We start from the raw sequence: 13,824 nt of genomic DNA, 5'->3' as shown, positions 1-13,824 counted from the left end.
TCTAGATTGTCTTGAGTAGCTTGAGATGCTTTAAGAGCAATCATTTTTCCCTTCCTCATTGGTTTGTCTTCTTGAAGTAGAACTTCATGAGCTCTTAGTGTCCCAATGAGATCTTCTAAAGCCAAAGTATTCAGATCTTTGGCTTGAGTGATTGCTGTAACCATAGGTCTCCACGTGCTTGGGAGACATCTTAGTATTTTTCTTATTCTGTCATGAGGGGAATATATTTTCCCTAATGACCTTAATTCATTTACTATTGAAGTAAATCTGGAATACATTTCATCAATGTTTTCCTCTTCATTCATTTCGAAAATTTCAAATTTTCTTACGCCAATATCTATTCTTGTTTCTTTTACATGGCTTGTTCCTTCATGGTGAATTTTTAAAGTGTCCCAAATATCTTTTGCAGTATTGCATTCATATATTCTTTCACTTTCTTCCATGGTTAAAGCACATTGTAAAAAGAGTTGAGCTTTAGAGTTTAAGAGAACTCTCTTTTTCTCGTCATCAGTCCATGACGCCTCAGACTTGATAGTCACTACAGCCGTGACTGCGTCAGTGGTTTGTGGTATGAAGTTACCGTCAGTGACAACTTTCCACATATTTATATCTTGAGATTTTAGGAATAGTTCCATTTTCCCTTTCCAGAAGTAATAGTTCTTTCCATTAAATAATGGAGGCCTAGTACACGAAAGTCCTTCTGGTATGTAAGACATTGCTTCTTTCTGGATCTTTTCCTCTAGCACGTGTTAAGTGCTTTATCTTTTTCAGAGACCGGGCTCTGATACCAATTGAAGTAGCAATAAACGTCACAAGAAAGGGGGGGTTTGAATTGTGACCCTTTTAAAAATTATTCCTGGAAGTTAAATAAAAATATATGCTCAAGAAAATCTTGGTTAGTGTTAGTAATAATATAATATTATAATATTAGGACCAGAGGACTCTGGATAATAAAATAAATAAAAGGACCAGAAAGTTCTGGAATAAAAGACTGAAATAAATAAAGCAGTAAAGGACCAGAAAACTCTGGATATATAACTGAAATAAATAAAGCAGTAAAGGACCAGAAAACTCTGGATAATTAACTGAAATAAATAAAACGATAAAGGACCAGAAAACTCTGGATATATATAACTGAAATAAATAAAGCGATAAAGGACCAGAAAGTTCTGGATTATTAAGTGGTAGGTTAATTATTTAATTTTAGTTTTAAGGACCAGAGTACTCTGGAAAATTAATATATTTAATTATAGTTATATGTGACGGCCAGAAATTAAGAGATGAGAGAAGAGAGAGAACACAAGAGATTTATCCTGGTTCGCCTAACCGGCTACGTCCAGTCCCCACACTACGTGTGAGATTATCCACTATAGTATCCTGCTATCAGAAACTTCTGAATAGCACTATAATTTGTTGATCACACCAGATCAGTCCGTTACACTCTGTATTATCAACCTCAGCAGGCTTCTACTAATCTTGATCACACAAGAAAAGTTCTATCTCAAACTATTAAGCCTAATAGACTTGAGATCTAGTTACAATTTGTATGGTGATGGGTGTTGGTAAAATATGGAATCTCAAAAGAGAAAAAGTATCTCACGTGGAGATTTCAAAATAATATCTCAAAGAGATATTTTAAATACAAACTCTCAGGGATATCTAAACTTAGAAGAAAGATATGTGTAGTTTGCTTTGTTGTAAACTCTCAGGGATATCTAAGCTTAATAAGAAAGATATGTGTAGTTTGCTTTGTTGTTGTTGTTGAAGAGCTTGAGAATATTTCTTTTGAATATTCACGTGAATGAGAGAATGGAATTCTTGTGTGTAAGCTCTTGAGAATTGCCTTGCCATCTTGTTGTATTTATAGAGGCTGAAGTAATGAAGCTCACTTGAAATTATACATGAACATACAGCTGTGAAGCGTGTATGAAAAACAGCCCATGTGCTCTTGCTTTTGTTGCTTGATGCACAAGTGTTGCAAAAAATGTGTTATTCCAAGTGAAGAATGTTCTGAAGAACATTCTCTGCTTTCTAGCCTTTGTAGACAGCCCACGTGAGGTTGTAATACAGCTGTGCATGAGTTGTAATTGGCTGTGTTTGAATGACAGCATCCTTATCCATATTTGTAGTTTCACCAGAACGTTCTCAAGAACATTCTTTCTTTGTAAAACAACTTTGTTTCTTCTTTTTCTATGGCACGTGCTTTTCCAATTCATTTTTGAATGCAATGGCCTTTATGTAATCATTTAATATTCTTTCCATTTATGTCATATATCCAAAGTATCTTCTTTTGGTGAGACATAGAGAATATTTTGCTTCTTGAATTTGTTCCAAAAAGTCCAATTATGTCCTTTTGCTTAATTGCTTTGATAAGGACGTTTTTAACTTGTCTTGTGAGCAAAGAACCTTCTTCTTATGTTAAGAACATTCTCATGAAACATTTCTCACAAAATTCATTAGTAGATAACAAGTTAAAAAACAAGTATTAAATGTTTGTAATCTTTAAAACATCAAATAAGGATTTTGTCTTCAACACTAATTTCTACCTTTTTTTTTAATCTCTTCTTGTGAACACAAGACTTAATAATTTCACTATCCAAGGTGTTTCTCAATGTTTCCTAACTATAGAATCTAACCCCAAAAAGAACCAATTTTTTTGTCAACAATTCTCCACCTTGACTTAAATTAGTGACAATGCCAATTTAACCATCAAGCACCTTACTTCTTAACCTTGACTTGAACTACTCCTCTAGACAAAATCAATCAAGTTCAAATCCTTGCATGAATCTTGATCAACACAACGACCTTTACTTGCATCCAACCACCCTTTGTAGTCCCACAAATTTTCACCTCTACCTCTTCAACCCTTTGAATGTGTTCCGTCTTCTTGAAGATCCTTGCATCCAACTACACTAGACTATGTAGTTAGTTCCACAAGATTCAACATAACCTCTTCAACTCAAAGAAAGTCTTCCGCCATCTTGAAGACCTCGTACCCATATATCCTAGTAGAACATTACATATTACATGTGTTGTCATTGGTTGAAGACCCTTGTTCCATATGCGACATGACCGAGTAGAATACCACTCTATTCGGTCTTAAACATAAGCAAAAAGTTGAATATATTTGATTCAACCATTTATCTCTTACTGGCCTCATGTTTGCGGGATTGTAGACCGTCATAAAATAGCCAATATATCTCGAATTAGGCCCAAAGAATTTAAGTTTAATACTGACCTAGTTATAACACCTTGAATATGCTTAGCGCATGATCTATATACTTGGTCTGATTTCCCATCACTTAGGATAAATAGTATAAAGGGATATGGTACCAAAGAGAAAACCTAAGTTATTTTTTTTACTGTAAGCACATAATACACTCGATTTTGAGAACGACACACTACTGTCATATGTACTCGATGTTCTATCCCAGAACAGTGACCATCAGGGCCGGCCTTGAGGGGGTGCAAACCGCTCAACCGAGCTGGGCCTCCCCCAAGGATGGGCCTCAAAAAAAAAAATTATACCCAGTAGTATACTATCCTGCAATAAAGGGGGTGCAAACAGCGCATGACTTTTGATTGTTTTGTGCAGGTTTAATTTTCCTCTTGCTTTTGGTGTTAGGTGGGGATTCCTCATGTATACGGTAGTTATTTTCACCTATGGGTGTACCGCATATATACGGCACGTTGTATTTATCTTTTAAAAAATATAAATAGAGCATTGCTCTTTTAAAAAAAATACGTTTTGATTTTATCACTGGCCTCTTTTCATTCCCAGAGCCGAGCCTCCGAATTCTCAGGGACGGCCCTGGTGACCATTACAGGTAGCACCCACTAATATATATGGTTCCATGTTAGAATACAACTCCATTATCAACTGAACTAATTTTTTTTATTAATTCCTAAAATGAATGCCAAAGAAAAAAAGTGATTCTAAATTTTAATCAATGAAAAGCAAGGAAATTACATAAGAAAATTACAATAACCAAACCAAAATTCCCTCATTTTATCTGAAAGAAAACATAATACCACTCAATAAGAAGTCTACCATAAGTCTCCCATAAAAAGTCACATTATACTGCAAGATGTATTGGGTTCATCCCACCTATTCATGTGCACCACAGCAACTGGCTGGCCCTGGTACTGTGGGTAGTAATAAGGCATCTGCGTATAGGGCACGTAAGATATTTGGTCCAAACTCACTGAGCTGGGCTTATCCTTATCTCCAGGCTTACTCTTTTCTTCGGGCTTTTTATTTTCCGCGGGCTTTTTTGCAGTATCCTGTTTCGGAGGCGCCGGGCTAGGTGGAGGGGCAGGGCCTGGGGGAGGCCCAATGCTTACAACTTCAGCATGTTTCCCTGCTTTCCTTATCCTAACTATTATGTCATATGGGTCTGCATCCCCTAATATTGTCAATGTTCCCTTCACTTCATCAGCTTCAATTTTATCTATCCCTGCAATTCAATGAAAAAAATTCACAACATATGTTTCTACTCAAAATCTTTATAGCAAGCAATAACCATTTTAAATGTTAATTCAATCCATAACAAAAATAGTGAGAGAGGAGAAGGAGATTAAGTACTAATGTAGGTTGTGTATAATCTAAATGCTGTGGTTACCTTCAAGAGAAGAGACGGTTTTGATGAGTTTCTTTTTGCATTTTGGACAATCGATATTAACCTTCAAGACAGTTTTCTTGACCATGGAGAAATTATCAACCAGCTATGTTGTTTCTGATCTCACTAGAATGTTTAAGTAAATACTAATCCACAAGGTTTTTCAAACTTTACAATAACTTTGGTCTATGGTGTTTTCAAGTAGTAGTATTATATATAAATTTAATGTTTATTTCGGGTGAACCAAACGAGGAAGGTGTAACAGGTCACTTTGACGGTTCTTTGATGGTTGTTTACCGTCCTCAACGAAACATCAAGACTACTACTACGTATTTGTGTCTTTTGTTGTTTTTTTTTTTGTATACGGTGATAGTAATTGCCCATTGTGATTTTTTGCAACTTGCATAATGGTTGCTTGAAAACAGAAATGGAATTACTCCAAATAATCAGCATAATTTTGTCAACTTACATGTAGATGAAATCACCATTAGTTTTGGTGGACTGGCCTAATATTCTATCCCTCCAATAAAAAAATTAAGATATTTGCTATGCACAATTGTAGAAATTAATTCATTGAATAGGAGAGAATCATAATGGCTTACAGGACACTTTTTTATCCATGTTGAGTATCACTTTCAATTAATTCATATAGGTAAAGAAAAAATTGTAAATAAATAGTGTGTCAATTTTGTTAAATTACTCTTATTAATCATTAAATCCTGCCTATGTTAATCATTGACGATTTATACCAATCCTTTGGTGTAAATAAGGGAGGAAAAAAAAACTATATATGGCGAGAAAGAAAACAAGAGACTTAACTCAAGTGAAGTGTATAAAAAATGAACAAGGTATTTGGCTAAGTAAAAAATATAAAGAATAGATAGAAAAATTACTTCCACGACTTATTTAATAAAGATATGAGATTTTACAAATTTGAAACTCTAGGCGACTTTTCTAAAAGTGTCTGCATTGTTTTTAATCTCATTTAGCTCTCTTGCGTGTGGGAAATCTGTAATGAAAAAAATGTTCGGGTTTCTTTTTATTATGATGACACGATATTTAGTAAAAACGAATTTTTTATAATCACCTCATCAAGGTATTATTTGGAGCCAAAAACTGAAGTGAACACATCCCAAGTTTCCTTCATCAAGTTCGTTCACTTCAGTTTTCTTTTTAATATAAAAAGTTCCTTTTGGCTCCAGAAATGCCTCTGGAATGAAATAAATGTTCGTTTTTAGCCCACTAGTAAACGAAAGGAATGAAAGAAATGAAAGAAACGTCCGTTCAAGAAATGTTCGTTTTTGGCTCCACAAAAAAATATCAACATATATTTAGTAAAAAAATAACATATATATACAATTTTCAGTCATTTTTATAATATTAAATGTTGATTAGTGTTGATTTAATCTGAATCCCGTCTTTTTTGGTTAGCTTCATTATATTTTATGAAAAAAAGACATGCACGGAATCGAATCTAGTTATTGAATACATCAAAATCAAACAGGTAGGAGTCTAGTTTCTAATAATATAGTCAATTTAATACTTATATATAAAACTCATACATCAAACAGGTAGGAGTCTAGTTTCAAATAAATACACACTACAAAAGAAAAATAGTTTAGAGTTAGGAAGTAATGCGAATACACAATAACATAAGTTAAAGATATGCACACAACTTCTAGCTTATACAGTCAGAAAGAAAGAAAAAAAAAGAAAAACTTTTAGCTTATACTTTTTTAGTGAGTGATATGCTCACATTAATAAATTCAGTTTTTTCCTTAGACATTCGACTAGCTAAAATCTTTACATATCGTCGAAAAACCTCTTCAATGATAGCTTTTCCAAAGTGACTGACCAACAAAGGTTCAACTACAGCCCTCATGCATTTTGCAACATTGTATGCTCCATCAATGCGCGACTCAGGCAAGCTACTTCCAACATCAATATCATTCCAATCATCGTAAGCATTCCAATGTATTTCTGTTACTTCTAAACGATCAATAGTGAATGACCCTTCTTTCAAAACCTCTAATTCTACTTCTGATGAGGATGGTGTGTATTGAGGAATGTTGAAAGTGTCCATTTGCTCCTCCATTATGATTCCCTAAAGGACCAAGACAAATATTTTGGCAATTCCTCTATAAAAAACTTTCAATAAGGTAATTAACATGCAACGTAAATTTATCTTTATCAAAGATATTTAACATCTAGCTGGATGCAAGGCCGGTCCTAAGACTTTTAATCTCCTAAAAGAATCAATAAAATTGTGTCATTTTAATTATTCAAATATCTTTATTCTTATATTTTTTGTTGCAAAAGATTCATTCTTAAATAAAATTCTCTAAAAAAAATATTTTATTAGAATTAATCATACCAATTTAAAATGTATACACACACTACTGAGTAAAAAAAAGAATTTTGGTTCCTCTAAAAAAGAAAAGGTGTGCATTGAGCGGTCGTCATTCCAGGCCATGCTCAGGGCCACTCGTGACTGGATGTTAAAGGAGGTAGTGAGGGTGGAAAATACTCTCGTGTTCTCCATCCATGTAGATCTCCACAGTCTCTATGGAGACCCATCAACATAAATTAAATAAAAACTATTACTTTTAAACAAATGGATAGTAACTTACTACATTTTAAAAAAAAAAATAAAGTGTGAGAAGAAAAACAAAAAAGTACTATAAAATACTTATATAAACAATTATAAAAAAGGTTTTTAGTAATATGTTGGAAGACGGGTCCCTACATAACAAAGAGTATTATCTCCACTATGAAATATCTAAATGTACCTTTTCCCTATTCTCGTCCCGCAGATAATAATTCATCGATTGGTGAGTTTTAAATGGAATAATCTATACAGAGGGATAATACTTCAGTGACATAATGTCACGGTGACATTAAATCTGGGCCACACAAAAGTTTGTGTTGTGTGGCCCAGATGTGTTGCATGGGTGACATTTAATCTGGGCCACACAAAGGTATGTGTTGTGTGGCCCAGATTTAATGTCACGGTGACATTATGTCACCAAAGTGCCACCCCTATACAGAGATACCTCTCATGTGTGCAAACTTAAGTTGAGTTTACTGTCCAAAAAAAAATGACAAAAGTAATCAACGATTTTCAACTTTGGAGATGCTTCGATTTTTTGGTAAATAGAACAAATGACAAAGTCACTATAAACGTACACATATAAATTGAGCTGCAGGGGTTAGAATCCGATCATGACGTCCGACCTAACAATTTCAACATTTTTTATCGGTTGAGCTAATACTTATAGACGGAGATACTTAGATTTTAATACATCAAATTACCTAATTCATACAATCTCGGCAATATCTGGTTTTCCTATAAGTCACTTGTTTAAAAATTCGCTCTTCAACTTTAGTATATTTAAGTCTTCAAAGAAAAAACTTTAGTTAACTAAGCTCGATACAGACATACAGAAAAATACCACGATCTTAGCAATTAAATCAATAATTTAATCAACTTTGATAAGTAAATTTGTACCTCCAAGACCATGTCGTTAAGAGCAATAGCAAGAAGCTCCCAAATATAGCAGCACTCTTTGCTATATTGATCGTTGCTTTTTCGTCCCAAAAATATTAAAATCATACCACCCCTTTCAACAAGCTCTTCGGCACGACACTTGAGAAATAATGAGAAATCTCTTTGAAACTGCATGTAATAAGCTTTGAGCACATTTATGGGGCTTGTCTTAGCCATGTAAATATTACCCTTATTGTTCTCTACATCATTAGGTACCTAATTAATGACAAACGACAATTAATTTAGTTTCAAATATAATGTGTTTCACTCATAGTTTAATTAACGAGAAAATTTGTGTTTTTTAGATACTACTTAATAATTAGTCTAACAATAAAAAAGTGTAGCGAGACTATGTTGAAAAGGGGTATGCTTTTCTTTCTCAAATTAAGAAGGTGATGAAAAAAAAGAGTCCATTTGGTATAATTTTCTAAGCAGGAAGGACGAGAGATAACGAGTTTAGGGATTCTATCCCCACCCACAACATAAAACTAACCAATATTGTATGTTTTACTGTTAATATTTAATTACTTTTAGAATTTACTTATAAATTTGTATAAATCTCATATTCAAAGATCTTTTTCTCGTCATTATAATATTTTTCTATTGAAGGACATTTATATACATATAGATTTTTGTTTTTAAGGATTCTCTGTACATGTGGATCTTTAAGGCCGCATAATTTTTTTTGTCAAGTAGTATAATGGTTAGAATTCACATTTTTTAAGGTGAATAAGTTTTCCTGTCAACTGAGCTATGCTCATGGGGACATCTTAAAAACATAATTTGAAAATAATAAAAAATCACATTATAAAGCTAGTTTTTGAGAGGAATTTTTTTGAGTAAATTAAGCTCCACACTCTTCAAAGATACTTGAATTACAGTTCACTCATCTTTTATGTAAAATATTCACTTCCCCCCCTTTCAAAACATATTAGAAAACATTTCACTTCCCTCTTCTGAGAGAAACTTGAATTACATTCCCCACACCTCTTAATTATGTTAAAATCTACACTTTATACCCTTAATATTTTTTTTTATTTCTAATTATCTAGTTGGCAAAAAAAATCTAACACACTTTGAAGAAAAATAATATTGTGGGTCCACTTTAATATAATCAAAATTCAAATACATATTTTTTGCTAATTTTTATTCACAATTTCATTAACATACTGTTTTGAACCATATTATAAAATATGAAACAACACAAAATAAAATTAAAATATGTGAAAAATTACTAAAGTCGATAAAATATGGTTATTTAAAAATGAACTTTATTCTCAGAATTATAAAATCAATAACAAAATATTTAAATTTAATTGTCATTGACGTTTAAATTATAATTTTTTTTCTTAAATGGTGGTTCAAAATTAGTATATATCATAAAAATAATTATTTATTTTAAAGTATATTAAAATGTAGTGCATATTTAATTATTATGGGATGTGGTTGTAATTCAAACATCTCATGGGAGAGATGAGTATAAATTTTAACATAAGAGGGAATGAGAGTGTAATTCAAGCTCCACTTACGTGAAGTTTGAAAAATGACCTGTAAAAATAAAAACACATATTTTAATCATATAATTGAGAGTGTATATTTAGACTTCGTGTAAAAATAAAAACGCGTTGTTTTGTTTTTTGAGTTTTTAACGCTTTAAAAATTCATAATTAATCTCTCTTTTGTTGAAAAATTCTAATTTTTTTTGTTTTGTGGAAAGCTATATTTGTAATGTCTTAAACATGTCTACAAAAAATCATAAAAAATTTCAACCTCTAAATCAGTATTTTTTTTTTACTTCGTGTATATTATAAAATCAAAAATAAGAAGAATCTCAAATTATAAGATTACAATATATATTTTTATTTTTACAAAGTGATTTTTCAAACTTGACTTATAGTTCATGATCAGTTTGAATAATTGATGTTTTATTTTCTATGGTTGAAATCAAAACAGACGACGTTTAGTTACAATTATCATGATTGGTGGAAACATCCGCTCCTTTGTATGGGTGTTCATTTGTAAGTTCTTTTGTCGGTATAGTCGGGTGCTTTCTTTGTGTTTTGCACCTTGAGTTTGTAAATACTCTTGTGTGGTTTGTCTTTTGCACGCCTTATGCGGGGTGAATCACATTAGTTAATGTTGGAACACTAGTTAATTCTAGTGAAGAAAATTGGAAAGAAAAAACACTATGAAAGAACTAGTGTGTGGGTGTGACTTAAAAATGTCCCACATTGGAGGGTCACCCCAACTAGTAAGTGTTTATATATGAGCAAAGTGACCTCCAAGGGTGTGCCCTTGGGGTACCCAATTTTGTGAACGGGTGAACGCTTACAAAATATATGTATCGAATAAAAAAAATGATATATATATTTTTTGTTACTTGAAAATGTTAAATTAATTAATTAATTAAATCATTATCCGTAAGCGCTACGCGTAACAAATAAATTTGTTACGATCCGACCCGATCCAAAACGCGTATCCAGAAACTTCCGGATATATCTAATTAAGAAACAAAACGCGTTTGCTTAAGGATTAAGCAGACTTAATCCCCAAGTCACTCGTTTTTTGTTACAAACTCTCCCTATAAAAGGAGAAGTTCGCCCCACTCATTCTTCACACCGAAAAGAATTTCATTGAGTTGTCGGGAATTCTTTTCTTCTCTTCTCCCTCCGACTTGCGATAGCGAGTTTCTTCTGCTTATACTCCTTTCTGTCCCTTCGGTATTAAGAGTGTCCTTAAGACCATAGTCCCTTGGTCTTAAGTTCATAGTCCCTTCGATAATATATGATTCTTCGGAATATAGAGTACTATTAAGATCATAGTCCCTTTTCGTAATACTAATGTCCCGTCGGAATTAAAAAATGATCTTAACAGTATATAAATTATTTTAATAATTTTCTATTTAAGGAGAAATGGTGGTATCACCATATTTGAGTGGTCGTAGTGCCATATTGATGTTTTGGAGAAGTTAGAATGGTGGTAACACCATATTTGAGTGGTCTCAGCACCATAATAGAATGGTAATAATGCCATATTAATTTGAGTGGTCTCAGCACCATAATAGAATGGTAATAATACCATATTAATTTGAATGGTTTCAATATTAAAGAGTGGTCTTAGTACCATATTTGAGGGTGTAATTCTCGAACGATTTTTCTACAGTGCAGTAGTTAATCGAACAGTTGTAGCTGGGCTTGTTTTATCCTGGAGGCGGCGTGGTTGATAGTCTACCTTGCACAACTTTGGGTAGTGCCACGAAACGTCTTAAAGAGAGCGACCTGGTCGTGACTCAACCTAGTAACAACTTCGATAGATAATAGAATTTGAAAATTCAAATTTAACAGTTTAAAAATCCAAAAACAACAGTTAATATATCATTTTAGTTTGTTAAAAAAAAATGTTTTATTTTCTAGATAACGAAAGGATGTGGTACGTGTGATAGCCATTGGCTGTACGAGGAATGAATAAAATGCATCGTTTTAGTTGTGTCTACTATGATATCAAATCAAATATATTAATTCGAAGCACCCACCCACCAATTTGGCGTAGCCTATACAGGGGGCCATAGGAGGTCGTGGTCCCCCTCAACATTTTCAAATGAAATTTATACTATGCTGATATACAAACTTTAACGAGGGAATTCTTAATTCATTTGAAGTTATAATTTTTTTTTAATGACAAAATTTATTAATAACTAAGTCACTGTGCAAAACGAACAGAGAGAATGACCACATAAACATAATTCAAACACCTATCACACGTTACTCGCACCAAAGTCACTCCTAAAAACAAACACACCCACTGAAATCCCATACAACAACACCTTACCTTCTCATCAACACAAACTCACCTCACCTCGTCACAACAACTGAGTCAAATTTTCACACTAATTCAGATTCCATCACCGATCAATCCACAGTCCGTCGGAGAAAACACCAAAACACGCCAAAAACTTGAGTCAAGAAACTGACTTCCGATCTCAAATCAAAAGTGATCGGTCCACCAGACTTCAGAAACAAATCACTAAGGCACCCCTCAACTATAAATTATAAATTATTATGTTGGCTTTTGTATAGAGAATGGCAGGGGCAGTCCTACTCCCGTTGTATTCTACTTGTGGACTACAGGGGTGGCCCGGGTGGACGGGAGGGACGGTAGTTCAAGGCACCAATTTTTAGGGACATCAAAATTATTATTTTTACCTAGTAGTTAGTATTATATAGATATATTTCTTTTTAATTTTTCTTATGACTTACAAAGACCGCGTCCAATTTAGTGGTTTACATATTATTGTTTAGATAACGAAAGGATGTGGTACCTGTGATAGCCATTGAAGGCTGTACGAGGAATGAATAAAATGCATTGTTTTAGTTGGAAAGATCCTACCATAAAAATCACCAGGAACCCCATTGATAAAACATGGACCAATCCCACCTTCCACTTCATCATTTAGTTTCTCTTTGAATCTATCAAGTGACTTAAAAATGTTATTGAAATCATTACCAGGAAGATCATTCATGAACACTTGGTATTCTGGAGACTCATGGTTCTGTTCTCTGCAAAGCTTCTCCACTGATTTGATAACTTCAGATATCACAAATAAAGTGTTTGGTCCAGAAGAGCAACCCAAGTCTGCAATTCCTAGTCTTCTTGGGAAAGTTCTGCAGAGGTTCCTTATGGCTTCCTCTCTCATGTTCTTTGTCAAAGAAATGACCTTTTTCTGTACCATATAGTTCATTTTAAGACAACTCTATACACACACACACACACACACACACACTATATCATAATATAAAACTTCATGCATATGATAGCTTTTTGTAAATTTTTAAACCTGAAGTAAGGAGTTATTTGCATAGCTTGTGTGTCCCGTGCCTCCGTTCATGTGCATTACTTGTCCCACATTCATTCTTGTTTCTCTTTTCTCCATATCACTATTTCTCTAGTTTCATTTCTCTGTTTCGGATTTTGATTTAATGAAAACCCATATCATACAGATATATACACACACATGCACGTTAGAAATAATTACAGAAATTAAGGATTAAGATATATGGTTTATTCTCTAATTAATGTTGTATCAATTAGTCCTTTAATTAGTGATAGCTTATGTCTCAATTGATGTCCCTATGAGAATAACTCGTTGACAAGGACATTATAATATCTAAGAATTGGGTTCGAATACAAGATTGTCCACTTATTCATCTTAATAGATGAAATTGTAACTATTAAACTACTTAACAAAAAAAGTATAACCGACTATGGTTGTCTAATTCCCATATACTAGCTAATTTCTCCAAATTGTTATGTTACCTTTTAGAATATCCACAAACAAAAATAAAAGACTATCCACAATAGAGCTCTCTATCCGCAAGTAGAATACAACGGCAGTCGTCCCCGTGAGCATAGTTCAATTGGTAGGGATATGCATTGTTATATGCAGGGGTCGGGTTCGAACCTCAGACACGTCACTTATTCACTTTGAAAAAGATGAATTCTAGCCAATAAACTACCTTAAAAAAGAATACAACGGCAGTACGAAAGCCAACGGATTGCCCCTGCCATTTTCTATACGAAAGCCGACTTAATAACTACTAATAACTTTCTTTAAAAAAAAAAACACTACTAATAACTTCAAAAGAATTTAGCATTCATATT

General features: G+C 33.2%; 2 protein-coding genes across 2 annotated transcripts; both read right to left on the bottom strand.

Annotated features, from left to right (window-relative positions):
* Positions 1-3,873: 3,873 nt before the first annotated feature.
* LOC146920029 (uncharacterized) lies at positions 3,874-4,831 on the bottom strand. The gene is made up of 2 exons (XM_085713415.1): positions 4,623-4,831; positions 3,874-4,457 (listed from the first exon to the last, which is right to left on the bottom strand). The coding sequence occupies exons 1-2, from the start codon at positions 4,705-4,707 to the stop codon at positions 4,072-4,074; spliced, it is 471 nt and encodes a 156-aa protein (XP_085569541.1). The 5' UTR covers positions 4,708-4,831; the 3' UTR covers positions 3,874-4,071.
* A 1,304-nt stretch (positions 4,832-6,135) lies between these two features.
* On the bottom strand, positions 6,136-13,141 carry LOC146920028 (S-adenosyl-methionine 4-1-methyl-2-pyrrolidinyl-3-oxobutanic acid methyltransferase-like). The gene is made up of 4 exons (XM_085713414.1): positions 13,001-13,141; positions 12,485-12,886; positions 8,128-8,382; positions 6,136-6,723 (listed from the first exon to the last, which is right to left on the bottom strand). Exons 1-4 carry the CDS (start codon positions 13,094-13,096, stop codon positions 6,346-6,348), a joined length of 1,131 nt encoding a protein of 376 aa, XP_085569540.1. The 5' UTR covers positions 13,097-13,141; the 3' UTR covers positions 6,136-6,345.
* Between the last annotated feature and the right edge of the window lie 683 nt (positions 13,142-13,824).

This window comes from Medicago sativa, chromosome 5, assembly GCF_051527215.1.
Source record: "Medicago sativa cultivar Bolivia chromosome 5, Bolivia_mono, whole genome shotgun sequence".
Taxonomy (NCBI): Eukaryota; Viridiplantae; Streptophyta; class Magnoliopsida; order Fabales; family Fabaceae; genus Medicago; species Medicago sativa.
The sequence above is the reverse complement of the archived record's forward strand: the minus strand, read 5'-3'. Positions and strand labels throughout refer to the sequence as shown.

Coding starts and splice junctions, on each gene's coding strand:
- LOC146920028 (XM_085713414.1), bottom strand. CDS start 13,096: ATGGAGAAAAGAGAAACAAGAATGAATGTGGGACAAGTAATGCACATG. Junction 12,887..13,000: donor CAAATAACTCCTTACTTCAG/GTTTAAAAATTT, acceptor TATATGGTACAG/AAAAAGGTCATTTCTTTGAC. Junction 8,383..12,484: donor GCCTTCAATGGCTATCACAG/GTACCACATCCT, acceptor GTCATTAATTAG/GTACCTAATGATGTAGAGAA.
- LOC146920029 (XM_085713415.1), bottom strand. CDS start 4,707: ATGGTCAAGAAAACTGTCTTGAAGGTTAATATCGATTGTCCAAAATGC. Junction 4,458..4,622: donor AACCGTCTCTTCTCTTGAAG/GTAACCACAGCA, acceptor ATTGAATTGCAG/GGATAGATAAAATTGAAGCT.